General features: G+C 47.7%; 1 protein-coding gene across 1 annotated transcript in view; it reads left to right on the forward strand.

Moving 5' to 3' along the window:
• Positions 1 to 15,000, forward strand: part of LOC139767443 (uncharacterized) — an 87,357-nt gene that overhangs the window by 8,746 nt on the left and 63,611 nt on the right. Inside the window, exon 2 of the mRNA XM_071696825.1 lies at positions 8,096 to 8,214. Coding sequence (XP_071552926.1) covers positions 8,096 to 8,214 — 119 coding nt within the window. The remainder of the gene's footprint in view (positions 1 to 8,095; positions 8,215 to 15,000) is intronic.

A 15,000-nucleotide genomic window follows, 5' to 3' on the forward strand; every position in this document is an offset into this window, starting at 1 on the left:
GTGTGTGTGTGTGTGTGTGATTGTGTGTGTGTGTGTGTGTGTGTGTGTGTGTGTGTGTGTGTGTGTGTGTGTTCACATAAGGTCTTCGTGTGTGAGACAGAGAAACAGACCACTACATATACTGGAAGTGTGTGTGTGTGTGTGTGTGTGTGTGTGTGTGTGTGTGTGGTTTCTTCTGCCGGCCTTCCGCTAACTTTTTTTCGACTTTGTTGCAAATTTCGTTGCGCGAGTTTCGTGTTGTCTCGCACACACACACACACACACACACACACACACACACACACACACATACACACACACACACACACACACACACACACACACACACGTCTGTGTATATGTACCGGTTGGGCTGGGGTAAGTGTAGGGTATGGGTCAAATGGTAGTTAAAGATCACCTGGTTCCGGCAGTCTGTCCACAGTCCACCCAGCTGTTCATCCTTCTCTTCGAGGGTGCTCGGTTATGTTGGTACCTCTGCCTTAAGCAAGGATATATATGCTGTAAATGGAAATGGAGAAGAAGAGCTTGTAGATTTATGTGCTGAAAAAGGACTGATGATTGGGAATACCTGGTTTGAAAAGCGAGATATACATAAGTATACGTATGTAAGTAGGAGAGATGGCCAAAGAGCGTTATTGGATTACGTGTTAATTGATAGGCGCGCGAAAGAGAGACTTTTGGATGTTAATGTGCTGAGAAGTGCAACTGGAGGGATGTCTGATCATTATCTTGTGGAAGCTAAGGTGAAGATTTGTATGGGTTTTCAGAAAAGAAGAGAGAATGTTGGGGTGAAGAGAGTGGTGAGAGTAAGTGAGCCTGGGAAGGAGACCTGTATGAGGAAGTACCAGGAGAGACTGAGTACAGAATGGAAAAAAGGTAAGAGCAAAGGACGTAAGAGGAGTTGGGGAGGAATGGGATGTATTTCGGGAAGCAGTGATGGCTTGCGCTAAAGATGCTTGTGGCATGAGAAGCGTGGGAGGGGGCCAGATTAGAAAGGGTAGTGAGTGGCGGGATGAAGAAGTAAGATTATTAGTAAAAGAGAAGAGAGACATTTGGACGAGTTTTGCAGGGAAATAATGCAAATGACTGGGAGATATAAAAAGAAAGAGGCAGGAGGTCAAGAGAAAGGTGCAAGAGGTGAAAAGAGGGCAAATGAGAGTTGGGGTGAGAGAGCATCGTTAAATTTTTGGGCGAATAAAAAGACGTTTTGGAAGGAGGTAAATAAAATGCGTAAGACAAGAGAACAAATGGGAACATCGGTAAAGGGGGCAAATGGAGAGGTAATGAGAAGTAGTGGTGATGTGAGAAGGAGATGGAGTGAGTATTTTGAAGGTTTGTTGAATCTGTTTGATGATAGAGTGGCAGATATAGGGTGTTTTGGTCGAGGTGGTGTGCCAAGTCAGTGAGAATGATTTAGTAAACAGAGGAGAGGTAGTAAAAGCTTTGCGGAAGATGAAAGCCGGCAAGGCGGCGGGTTTGGATGGTATTGCAGTGGAATTTATTAAAAAAGGGGGTGACTGTATTGTTGACTGGTTGGTAAGGTTATTTAATGTATGTATGACTCATGGTGAGGTGCCTGAGGATTGGCGGAATGCGTGCATAGTGCCATTGTACAAAGGCAAAGGGGATAAGAGTGAGTGCTCAAATTACAGAGGTATAAGTTTGTTGAGTATTCCTGGTAAATTATATGATGATGATGTGATCATTACACGAAAGTGCACTTGGGAACTTAACACGTTTCATTCCCACCCCTCGTGGACGTATAGGAATATACTTGATCACACGCTCAACTGTGCTCCTTTTCAGCATATATATATATATATATATATATATATATATATATATATATATATATATATATATATAGCGTTAATGAGGTGGCATTCAGTTGTCCATATATATCGCTTCAGGAGACATGACGTATAGAAAAGGCAGTGAGAGAGAGAGAGAGAGAGAGAGAGAGAGAGAGAGAGAGAGAGAGAGAGAGAGAGAGAGAGAGAGAGAGAGATGTAGCACAGTGTACGTTGCGGGTGTAGCGCAGTGTAGGACGCGGGTGTAGCACAGTGTAGGACGCGGGTGTAGCACAGTGTAGGCCGCGGGTGTAGCACAGTGTAGGCCGCGGGTGTAGCACAGTGTAGGCCGCGAGTGTAGCACCGTGTAGGCCGCGGGTGTAGCACAGTGTAGGACGTGGGTGTAGCACAGTGTAGGCCGCGGGTGTAGCACAATGTAGGCCGCGGGTGTAGCACAGTGTAGGCCGCGGGTGTAGCACAGTGTAGGACGCGGGTGTAGCACGCCTAGGGCGGGGAGGCGGGCGTGGCCGCCCGCCACACTGTGCTGTACAACGCCGCCCACCGTCAGCTGCCACAGATATGCTGACGACGGGATATGGGTGGGTGAAGCGGGCGGCGCGTGCCCCCCCCCCCCCCCTCCTACCCCCACGGGGCGCGTAGTGACACCCACTTGTTTTGAGTTAATTACGTTTTCCTTTTGAGACGTCTCCAAACACACCTCCCAACTCTCTCTCTCTCTCTCTCTCTCTCTCTCTCTCTCTCTCTCTCTCTCTCTCTCTCTCTCTCTCCCACGCCCACAATCAAACCGACATTGGAGTTATGGGAGAGTGGACGCCCTCCCACACCCACACCCCCACACCTGTATGGCACACGCCCCCACACACCCCCACACCTGGGTATGGCACACGCCCCCCCACACCCCCACACGTATGGCACACGCCTCTCACACGTATGGCACACGCCCCTCCACCCCCAGACGTATGGCACACGCCCCCCCCACCCCCACACCTGGGTGTGGCACACGCCCCCCCACACCCCCACACGTATGGCACACGCCTCTCACACGTATGGCACACGCCCCCCCACCCCCACACGTATGGCACACGCCCCCTCACCCCCACACATATGGCACACGCCCCCCCACCCCCACACGTATGGCACACGCCCCCCCCACCCCCAGACGTATGGCACACGCCCCCCCACCCCCACACATATGGCACACGCCCCCCACACCCCCACACGTATGGCACACGCCTCTCACACGTATGGCACACCCCCCACACCCCCACACATATGGCACACGCCCCCCCCACACCCCCCACACGTATGGCACACCCCCCCCACACCCCCACACCTGGGTGTGGCCAACTTCGCATCTTGAAGTTCAGGCGAGACAAACTTCGAGGCGAAGTTCTGGGTCCGCTGACGATTGAGGATGGGCGTGGAGAACGTGAGAAGTTCACTACTGACCAAAGGTTCAAAGTTCGGGGCCTCGGGTAGCGCCAGGGGGCGCTGGAAGAGCTTGGTCTAATTTGTGGACATTAAATGCATGTTTATGAATATATATGTATGTATGGATGTATGTATATGTGTATGTATGTGTGTATGTATGCGTATTGATGTGTTCGTTGAGAAGGTACCAGATGTGAGATGTCTTACGGGCGTGGAGGTGTGTGCAATGTCATAACAAGTGGTGTGGTGAAAAGAGGAGAGGTGGCGAAAGCCCTGCGTAAGGTGGAGCGCGACAAAGTGGCCGGAGTGGATGGGAATGCAGCTGAATTTTCTTAAGAAAGTGGGCGATTGTCTTGCTATTTAGTTAGGTAGGATTTTCAGTGGTTATGTACACTGGAATGCGCATTTTAGAATTACACACACACACACACACACACACACACACACACACACACACACACACACATACATATATATATATATATATATATATATATATATATATATATATATATATATATATATATATATATATATATAATGTTTGTGTGTGTGTGTATTCATACAAATACGCTATTTCCCGCATAAGCGAGGTAGCGTTAAGAACAGAGGACAGAACCTCAGAGGGAATATCCTCACTTGGCCCCCTTCTCTGTTCCCTCTCTTGGAAAATTCAAAACGAGAAGGGAGGATTTCCAGCCCCACCCTCGCTCCCTCCCCTTTTAGTCGCCTTCTACGACACGCAGGGAATACGTGGGAAGTATTCTTTTCCCCATATCCCCATCGTAAGGTATACGTAAGGTAAGGTAAGGTGCCAGACCCAGCTGTGGGGGGTAGAAGACCTCCCAAACCATCGTAAGGTAAGGTAAGGTAAGGTAAGGTGCCAGACCCAGCTGTGGGGGGTAGAAGACCTCCCAAACCATCGTAAGGTATACGTAAGGTAAGGTAAGGTGCCAAACCCAGCTGTGGGGGGTAGAAGACCTCCCAAACCATCGTAAGGTATACGTAAGGTAAGGTGCCAGACCCAGCTGTGGGGGGTAGAAGACCTCCCAGACCATCGTAAGGTAAGGTAAGGTGCCAGACCCAGCTGTGGGGGGTAGAAGACCTCCCAAACCATCGTAAGGTATACGTAAGGTAAGGTGCCAGACCCAGCTGTGGGGGGTAGAAGACCTCCCAAACCATCGTAAGGTAAGGTAAGGTAAGGTAAGGTTCCAGACCCAGCTGTGGGGGGTAGAAGACCTCCCAAACCATCGTAAGGTATACGTAAGGTAAGGTAAGGTGCCAAACCCAGCTGTGGGGGGTAGAAGACCTCCCAAACCATCGTAAGGTATACGTAAGGTAAGGTGCCAGACCCAGCTGTGGGGGGTAGAAGACCTCCCAAACCATCGTAAGGTAAGGTAAGGTGCCAGACCCAGCTGTGGGGGTAGAAGACCTCCCAAACCATCGTAAGGTATACGTAAGGTAAGGTAAGGTGCCAGACCCAGCTGTGGGGGGTAGAAGACCTCCCAAACCATCGTAAGGTATACGTAAGGTAAGGTAAGGTGCCAGACCCAGCTGTGGGGGTAGAAGACCTCCCAAACCATCGTAAGGTATACGTAAGGTAAGGTAAGGTGCCAGACCCAGCTGTGGGGGGTAGAAGACCTCCCAAACCATCGTAAGGTATACGTAAGGTAAGGTAAGGTGCCAGACCCAGCTGTGGGGGGTAGAAGACCTCCCAAACCATCGTAAGGTATACGTAAGGTAAGGTGCCAGACCCGGCTGTGGGGGGTAGAAGACCCCCCAAACCATCGTAAGGTATACGTAAGGTAAGGTAAGGTGCCAGACCCAGCTGTGGGGGTAGAAGACCTCCCAAACCATCGAAGGTAAGGTAAGGTGTCAGACCCAGCTGTGGGGGTGTGGGGGTAGAAGACCTCCCAAACCATGGTAAGGTAAGGTGCCAGACCCAGCTGTGGGGGGTAGAAGACCTCCCAAACCATCGAAGGTAAGGTAAGTTGTCAGACCCAGCTGTGGGGGGTAGAAGACCTCCCAAACCATCGTAAGGTATACGTAAGGTAAGGTAAGGTGCCAGACCCAGCTGTGGGGGGTAGAAGACCTCCCAAACCATCGTAAGGTAAGGTAAGGTGCCAGACCCAGCTGTGAGAGGTAGAAGACCTCCCAAACCATCGTAAGGTAAGGTAAGGTGCCAGACCCAGCTGTGGGGGGTAGAAGACCTCCCAAACCATCGTAAGGTATATGTAAGGTAAGGTGCCAGACCCAGCTATGGGGGGTAGAAGACCTCCCAAACCATCGTAAGGTATACGTAAGGTAAGGTAAGGTGCCAGACCCAGCTGTGGGGGGTAGAAGACCTCCCAAACCATCGTTAGGTATACGTAAGGTAAGGTAAGGTGCCAGACCCAGCTGTGGGGGGTAGAAGACCTCCCAAACCATCGTAAGGTATACGTAAGGTAAGGTAAGGTGCCAGACCCAGCTGTGGGGGGTAGAAGACCTCCCAAACCATCGTAAGGTATACGTAAGGTAAGGTAAGGTGCCAGACCCAGCTGTGGGGGGTAGAAGACCTCCCAAACCATCGTAAGGTATACGTAAGGTAAGGTGCCAGACCCAGCTGTGGGGGTAGAAGACCTCCCAAACCATCGTAAGGTATACGTAAGGTAAGGTGCCAGACCCAGCTGTGGGGGGTAGAAGACCTCCCAAACCATCGTAAGGTATACGTAAGGTAAGGTAAGGTGCCAGACCCAGCTGTGGGGGGTAGAAGACCTCCCAGACCATCGTAAGGTAAGGTAAGGTGCCAGACCCAGCTGTGGGGGGTAGAAGACCTCCCAAACCATCGTAAGGTATACGTAAGGTAAGGTGCCAGACCCAGCTGTGGGGGTAGAAGACCTCCCAAACCATCGTAAGGTATACGTAAGGTAAGGTAAGGTGCCAGACCCAGCTGTGGGGGGTAGAAGACCTCCCAAACCATCGTAAGGTATACGTAAGGTAAGGTAAGGTGCCAGACCCAGCTGTGTGGGGGGTAGAAGACCTCCCAAACCATCGTAAGGTAAGGTAAGGTGCCAGACCCAGCTGTGGGGAGTAGAAGACCTCCCAAACCATCGTAAGGTAAGGTAAGGTGCCAGACCCAGCTGTGGGGGTAGAAGACCTCCCAAACCATCGTAAGGTATACGTAAGGTAAGGTAAGGTGCCAGACCCAGCTGTGGGGGGTAGAAGACCTCCCAAACCATCGTAAGGTATACGTAAGGTAAGGTAAGGTGCCAGACCCAGCTGTGGGGGGTAGAAGACCTCCACCCCCCCCCCCTCAGTTATTCTACGACGTACCGCCATTACGTCATTCCGAGCTCGTTTACCTGTGTGACATTTCACGTAATTATATCATTAACCTTCCTCGTTTCCCGATATAGCAAGATAGCGCCTCTGTATAGCTCAGTGTGGGGGTCCGTGTTATTATAATCGCCGTTTATCATTTATCTAGTTATCATTAGCCTCAGGGTCTATAGCGGCCTCCTAAGGCTGCGCTACGTACAGTAGCAGGGCAGTGTGGAAGACGCCTTTAGATACAGCCTCGCAAAAATATATATATATATATATATATATATATATATATATATATATATATATATATATATATATATATATATATATATATTGGAATATGTATTGGAAAGGATCACAATTTTGCGCGTGATCAAGATATTCCTATGAGTCCACGGGGAAAATGAAACCGGATAAGTTGCCAAGTGCACTTTCGTGTAATAATCACATCACCAGGGGAGACATGAGAGAAATATAACAGTCAGTTGATGATAACGAAGAGACGAAGCTAGGACGCCATTTTGGCGTCCTAGCTTCGTCTCTTGTTATATTTCTCTCTTGTGTCTCCCCTGATGATGTGATTATTATACGAAAGTGCACTTGGGAACTTATCCTGTTTCATTTTCCCCCCGTGGACTCATAGGAATATATATATATATATATATATGCACACAAAATGGCTGGTGTGTCATTGTCTTACTGGAATTTCTGTGGTTTTGGAATGGATGAACAACCATGGATTTAAACTAGAAAATTTAGAAACTGGAAGGGTGATAATACTGAGCACACCAGATGCAGGAACGTGGGAGCATCATTCTAGTAGGCTCTTGACACAGCTATTGAGCATGAAGCTAAGGCCACGAGCCAGTCTTACTCTTAGTTCTTGTATTTAATCATGTGTGCTGTGCTTATGCTTGCTATTTTTGTCATTAATTTTGTGAAAATGATGTGCGAAATGAGTTCTTCTGATAATGAAATGCAGCCTATTGATTGAGGCTTCTTTTGGATGAGAAAGAGAATGTAAAACAGTATAAAAGTGTGGCATTGAGGGAGAAACTTGCCTTTTTGGTTATTACTATTATTGTTATTATTATCATTATTATTATTTATTTTTCTTATTATACTTTGTCGCTGTCTCCTGCGTTAGCAAGGTAGCGCTAATTATTATTGTTGTTATTATTATTATTTATCCCTGGGGATAGGGGAGAAAGAATACTTGCCACGTATTCCCTGCGTGTCGTAGAAGGCGACTAAAAGGGGAGGGAGCGGGTGGCTGGAAATCCTCCCCTCTCAGTTTTTTTTTAATTTTCCAAAAGAAGGAACAGAGAAGGGGGCCAGGTGAGGATTTTCCCTCTAAGGCCCAGTCCTCTGTTCTTAACGCTACCTCGCAAATGCGGGAAATGGCGAATCGTATGAAAAAAAAAAAAAAAAAAATATATATTATATATATATATATATATATATATATCATCAGTGTGGGGGATTTTGCATTTACGGTGGGTAGTGCTTCGAGCGAGTTGTAACGTCTCCGTTTCCCTTCCCCGCAGGTGTAGCGTCGGGAGAGCCGCTGAAGACGAGGTTCGTGGGCAGCATTGGCAACGTCACTGTTACGGTGGGGCGAGATGCGTCACTCTCCTGCACTGTTGAAGATCTGGGAGAGCACAAGGTGAGTACCACTCTCACTTACCTCTCACACCACTCTCACTCAGCTGGTTACCTCTCATACACTCTCACTCATCTGGGTACCTCTCACACCACTCTCACTCATCTGGGTACCTCTCACACCACTCTCACTCACCTGGGTACCTCTCACACCACTCTCACTCATTTGGGGTACCTCTCACACCACTCTCACTCATCTGGGTACCTCTCACACCACTCTCACTCATCTGGGTACCTCTCACACCACTCTCACTCATCTGGGTACCTCTCGCACCACTCTCACTCATCTGGGTACCTCTCACACCACTCTCACTCATCTGGGTACCTCTCACACCACTCTCACTCACTTGGGGTACCTCTCACACCACTCTCACTCGCCTGGTTGTCTCTCACACCACTCTCACTCACCTGTGGTACCTCTATCACCACTCTCACTCACTTGGGGTACCTCTCACACCACTCTCACTCACTTGGGGTACCTCTCACACCACTCTCACTCATCTGGGTACCTCTCACACCACTCGCACTCACCTGGCACTGTCCTGCACTGTTGAAGATCTGGGAGAGCACAAGGTGAGTACCACTCTCACTTGGGGTTACCTCTCACACCACTCTCACTCATCTGGGTACCTCTCGCACGACTCTCACTCACTTAGGGTACCTCTGTCACCACTCTCACTCACTTGGGTACCTCTCAAACCACTCTCACTCACCTGGTTACCTCTCACACCACTCTCACTCGCCTGGTTCCCACTCTCACTCACCTGGTTACCTCTCACACCACTCTCACTCGCCTGGTTCTCTCTCACACCACTCTCACTTACTTGGCTACCTCTCGCACCACTCTCACTCGGGTACCTCTCACACCACTATCACTCTCCTGGGTACATCTCACACCACTCTCACTCACTTGGTCAATCTTTCCTCACTCATTCTCTCCATGTGCCCAAACCATTTCAAAACACCCTCTTCTGCTCTCTCAACCACGCTCTTTTTATTTCCACACATCTCTCTTACCCTTACGTTACTTACTCGATCAAACCACCTCACACCTTACATTGTCCTCAAACATCTCATTTCCAGCACATCCATCCTCCTGCGCACAACTCTATCCATAGCCCACGCCTCGCAACCATACAACATTGTTGGAACCACTATTCCTTCAAACATACCCATTTTTGCTTTCCGAGATAATGTTCTCGACTTCCACACATTCTTCAAGGCTCCCAGAATTTTCGCCCCCCTCCCCCACCCTATGAATCCACTTCCGCTTCCATGGTTCCATCCGCTCCAGATCCACTCCCAGATATCTAAAACACTTTACTTCCTCCAGTTTTCTCCTTCAAACTTACCTCCCCCGTTGAATTTGACCCTCAACCCTACTGTACCTAATACCCTTGCTCTTATTCACATTTACTCTTAACTTTCTTCTTTCACACACTTTACCAAACTCAGTCACCAGCTTCTGCAGTTTCTCACATGAATCAGCCCCCAGCGCTGTATCATATATAAATATATATATATATATATATATATAATACATGGGTATAAGTTTGTTGAGTATATCTGGTAAATTATATGGGAGGGTATTGATTGAGAGGTGATAGGCAATGACAGAGCATCAGATTGGGAAGAGCAGTGTGGTTTTCAGAAGTGGTAGAGGATGTGTGGATCAGGTGTTTGCTTTGAAGAATGTATGTGAGAAATACTTAGAAAAGCAAATGGATTTGTATGTAGCATTTATGGATCTGGAGAAGGCATATGATAGAGTTGATAGAGATGCTCTGTGGAAGGTATTAAGAATATATGGTGTGGGAGGCAAGTTGTTAGAAGCAGTGAAAAGTTTTTATCGAGGATGTAAGGCATGTGTACGTGTAGGAAGAGAGGAAAGTGATTGGTTCTCAGTGAATGTAGGTTTGCGGCAGGGGTGTGTGATGTCTCCATGGTTGTTTAATTTGTTTATGGATGGGGTTGTTAGGGAGGTAAATGCAAGAGTTTTGGAAAGAGGGGCAAGTATGAAGTCTGTTGGGGATGAGAGAGCTTGGGAAGTGAGTCAGTTGTTGTTCGCTGATGATACAGCGCTGGTGGCTGATTCATGTGAGAAACTGCAGAAGCTGGTGACTGAGTTTGGAAAAGTGTGTGGAAGAAGAAAGTTAAGAGTAAATGTGAATAAGAGCAAGGTTATTAGGTACAGTAGGGTTGAGGGTCAAGTCAATTGGGAGGTGAGTTTGAATGGAGAAAAACTGGAGGAAGCGAAGTGTTTTAGATATCTGGGAGTGGATCTGGCAGCGGATGGAACCATGAAAGCGGAGGTGGATCATAGGGTGGGGGAGGGGGCGAAAATCCTGGGGGCCTTGAAGAATGTGTGGAAGTCGAGAACATTATCTCGGAAAGCAAAAATGGGTATGTTTGAAGGAATAGTGGTTCCAACAATGTTGTATGGTTGCGAGGCGTGGGCTATGGATAGAGTTGTGCGCAGGAGGATGGATGTGCTGGAAATGAGATGTTTGAGGACAATGTGTGGTGTGAGGTGGTTTGATCGAGTGAGTAACGTAAGGGTAAGAGAGATGTGTGGAAATAAAAAGAGCGTGGTTGAGAGAGCAGAAGAGGGTGTTTTGAAATGGTTTGGTCACATGGAGAGAATGAGTGAGGAAAGATTGACCAAGAGGATATATGTGTCGGAGGTGGAGGGAACGAGAAGTGGGAGACCAAATTGGAGGTGGAAAGATGGAGTGAAAAAGATTTTGAGTGTTCGGGGCCTGAACATGCAGGAGGGTGAAAGGTGTTTAAGGAATAGAGTGAATTGGAACGATGTGGTATACCGGGGTCGACGTGCTGTCAATGGATTGATCCAGGGCATGTGAAGCGTCTGGGGTAAACCATGGAAAGTTCTGTGGGGCATGGATGTGGAAAGGGAGCTGTGGTTTCGGTGCACTATTACATGACAGCTAGAGACTGAATGTGAACGAATGGGGCCTTTGTTGTCTTTTCCTAGCGCTACCTCGCACACATGAGGGGGAGGGGGTTGTTATTCCATGTGCGGCGGGGTGGCGATGGGAATAAATAAAGGCAGACTGTATGAATTATGTATATGTGTATATATGTATATGTCTGTGTGTGTATATATATGTATACTTTGAGATGTATAGGTATGTATATTTGTGGGTGTGGATGTGTATGTATATACATGTGTATGTGGGTGGGTTGGGCCATTCTTTCGTCTGTTTCCTTGCGCTACCTCGCTAACGCGGGAGAAGGCGACAAAGCCAATATATATATATATATATATATATATATATATATATATATATATATGATAGAATAACTTATTAGTCGAATAATAGACTTGTGGTGAACCTTTAGAAAACCTAATCGAACCTCGAGAGTGTAGAGAAAAAAAACCCACAGAAACCATCCAGGAAGCAACAGCTTCGTCATTCCTTATTCAACAGACGGTAAATAATGTTTGCCGGATTAGAGAGACAACGAGTCCGGGTGCGGTTAACCGGACTGCCTCCGTACTGGGTCGCGTCCCCTCCCTTCCTCCCCCAGTCCAAACCAGGAGCTCGCAGAGAGAGAGGATACAGGTTAGGTCATGCAAGACGGAACATTTTAAGACGAGCGTGGTCTGTCTTCGTAAGACGTCCAGAGATGCAGAGGAGGTGGGTTTATGCATGACGGTGTCTGACGATGGTATGCAGCGATAAGTAACAAGATCATTTGGGTTTATTTGAGCTCGGACGGCACGGCCAACTGAGGCCCTCATCAAGTGCCGGGATGTGGAAAGGGAGCTGTGGTTTCGGTGCATTACACACGACAGGTGGTGACTGAGTGTGGACGAATGGGGCCTTTTGTTGTCTGTTTTCCTAGCGCTACCTCGCTGAAGCAGGCGGGGTAGTGATGCTGTTTCCTGTGGGGCGGGGTAACGCCGGGAAAGGATGAAGGCAAGTGTGTATATATATATATATATATATATATATATATATATATATATATATATATATATATATATATATATATATATATATATATATCTGTGTATGTGTATGTAGATGTACGTATATGTATATGTGCTGATATGTATATGGGCGTGTATGGACGCTTTTGTATACACTGGGACACTTGCTTTCCCAAAATACCCTCACACTGGGACACCCGCTTTCCCCAACATACCCTCACACTGTAGCCTGGGACGCTCGCTATCCCAACATGCCTTAGAGACTAATATGGGTTGCAGTGAAAATGGATCGCGGGAGATGGAAAGGTCACTAGTGTGCTCATACACCTGGCAACGATAGGAATGAGGAAGAGAGGTGGAGAAGGTTTTTGGAAAAGGTGAGTAAGTGTGCCTACAGTTTTGATGGGAGGGATCTAGTATCAGTCATGGTTTAGTTGGACAGGAGACTGGGCAAATGTGGCAGTCGAGGGTTTAAGACCAATGATTAGCTTGTGGAGTTTTGTGCTGCAACAGGGCTGGTGAGTGGGACCATCTGGGTTGAAAACAGGGACATGCATAGAGTATACATGGGTTGGTGGGAAAGATGGTAAACGGGGGCTTTAATGGCATTAATGGATTTGTGTACTAAATGATGAGAGCGAAAAGGAGAGACTCATGGATGTGAATGTGCTGAGAAGGGCAGCAGATGAGATGTTAGTCCATTAACCGGTGGAAGTTTGCGGAAATGTCACCACGGCTGTTTAATCTGTTTAAGGATGGGGAGGTGAGGGTGGTAAATGCAAATGAGTCGTGGAAAGAGGGGAGGGTCTGCAGTCAGTGTGTGTGTGTGTGTGGCTGTGTGTGATTTCCATTCGTGTCTTACAGGGAGAGGGTTTTTTCACTCGTGTTACCCAGTCTCTTAACCTTGTGTATATATGTACCAGCCTAAGCCAGGTATCTATTTATCGACCAGCCCAGAGGGGATGATGAACACCTGGGTTGGGTGAAGGCCGTCTGCCACGCCTAGGATTCGAACCCAGCAACCTGAGCCGAGGGAGTGAAACCTGACAGCCACTTTAGTGGTAACGCTTGTTTGCCAATGGCGTCTTAGCTACGTCTCTTTCATGTATATCAGCTGACTGTTCTACGTTTTTCATCTCATTCTTGTATCTTCCCAGATGATGATGTGATCATTACACGACAGTGCACTTGGCAACTTATCGTGTTTCATTTTCCTCGTTGGTTTATGCATATACTAGATCACGCGCACCACTGTAACCTAATGCAATATATATACATATATATATATATATATATATATATATATATATATATATATATATATATATATATATATATATATATATATATATATATATTTTTTTGTCGCTGTCTCCCGCGTTTGCGAGGTAGCGCAAGGAAACAGACGAAAGAAATGGCCCAAACCCCCCCCCCCCCCATACACATGTATATACATACGTCCACACACGCAAATATACGCGCTAGGAAACAGACGAAGAATGGCCCATCCACTCATATACATGTGAGGGTATGTTGGGGAAAGCGAGTATGAGGAGAACGTACACATTGGTCAGCCAAGGATCAGGGAAGTCCGAGGCAGATTCTGAAGGAAGTCGAGAGGGACTTGGGTCGTCCTTTCTGCCACTCAAACACCCTCCTTCTCTCCTCCTCCTCCTCCAAGCTGGTGATCAGACATTCCATCCTTGAAGCCAGTTGAATATTGAACTCATGTCCTTACCAGAGTGACAGCGACCCTGTTTGAGAATTGGCTATGAGAGAAGAGAGAGTCACTGTTATTTGCTGTGACATTCAACAAATCAGGGTTCGAGATCGTGTCCGTAAGTTGGTTGCTCCAGCCAACCCAGTGTATCTATTTATGTTACATCGTTTTCGTTGTAACGAGACCCAAGACGCTTTGGGTTACAGAGCAGATGGACCGATGGTATTTTATTTATATTGTGTTTTCGACGGTTCACGCAGTTCGTCAGATGTCGCTACTTGGGTCTTGTTAGTAACGTGTTAGAGAGAGAGAGAGAGAGAGAGAGAGAGAGAGAGAGAGAGAGAGAGAGAGAGAGAGAGAGAGAGAGAGAGAGTGAAGGGGAAAGTGAGTGGTTCCTCCACCCCGGTTAGCGTCCCCGTTCGTGACGCGTTCGCGGAGTCGAAGCTGATAGGTTCGAATCCCGGTGGCGGCAGGCGTCCACAGAGTCAGACCCAGCTGTTCATCCTCCCTTAGGGGCTGGTCGATCAACCTAGCGAAGGCTGAGAGAGAGAGAGAGAGAGAGAGAGAGAGAGAGAGAGAGAGAGAGAGAGAGAGAGAGAGAGAGAGAGAGCGGAGGAAGAGGAGAAGAAGAAGAAAAACAAGAAGAAGAACAAGAAGAAGAAGAGAGTGCTCATCCTCCTCGAAGGAGGTTTCTAAATGATTCAGGGGCCGCCCAGGGTCGAGTGCATAGGTTCGAATCCTGGTTGCGGCAGTCGGTCCACGGTCAACCCAGCTGTTCATCCACCCCAAGGTGTTGGTCGATATATAAAGCGTCGATGGGATGGCCTTGATTAGGGCCTCAGTTGCTCGTACCGTCTCCGTTAGAATAACAAAAGAGAGACTTTTGGATGTAGATGTGCTGAGAGGGGCAGCTGGTGAGATGTCTCATCATGATATTGTGGAGGCGAAGATGAAGATTTGTAGAGGTTTTCAGAAGAGAAAATGTTGGGGTGAAGAGAGTGGTGAGAGTAAGTGAGCTTGTAAAAGGGACTTGTAGGAAGAAATGCTAGGAGAGGTTGAGCGTAGAATGGCAAAAGGTGAGAGTAAATGAAGCGAGAAGTGTGTGAGGAATG

Source organism: Panulirus ornatus, chromosome 61, assembly GCF_036320965.1.
Source record: "Panulirus ornatus isolate Po-2019 chromosome 61, ASM3632096v1, whole genome shotgun sequence".
In the NCBI taxonomy this organism is placed as follows: domain Eukaryota; kingdom Metazoa; phylum Arthropoda; class Malacostraca; order Decapoda; family Palinuridae; genus Panulirus; species Panulirus ornatus.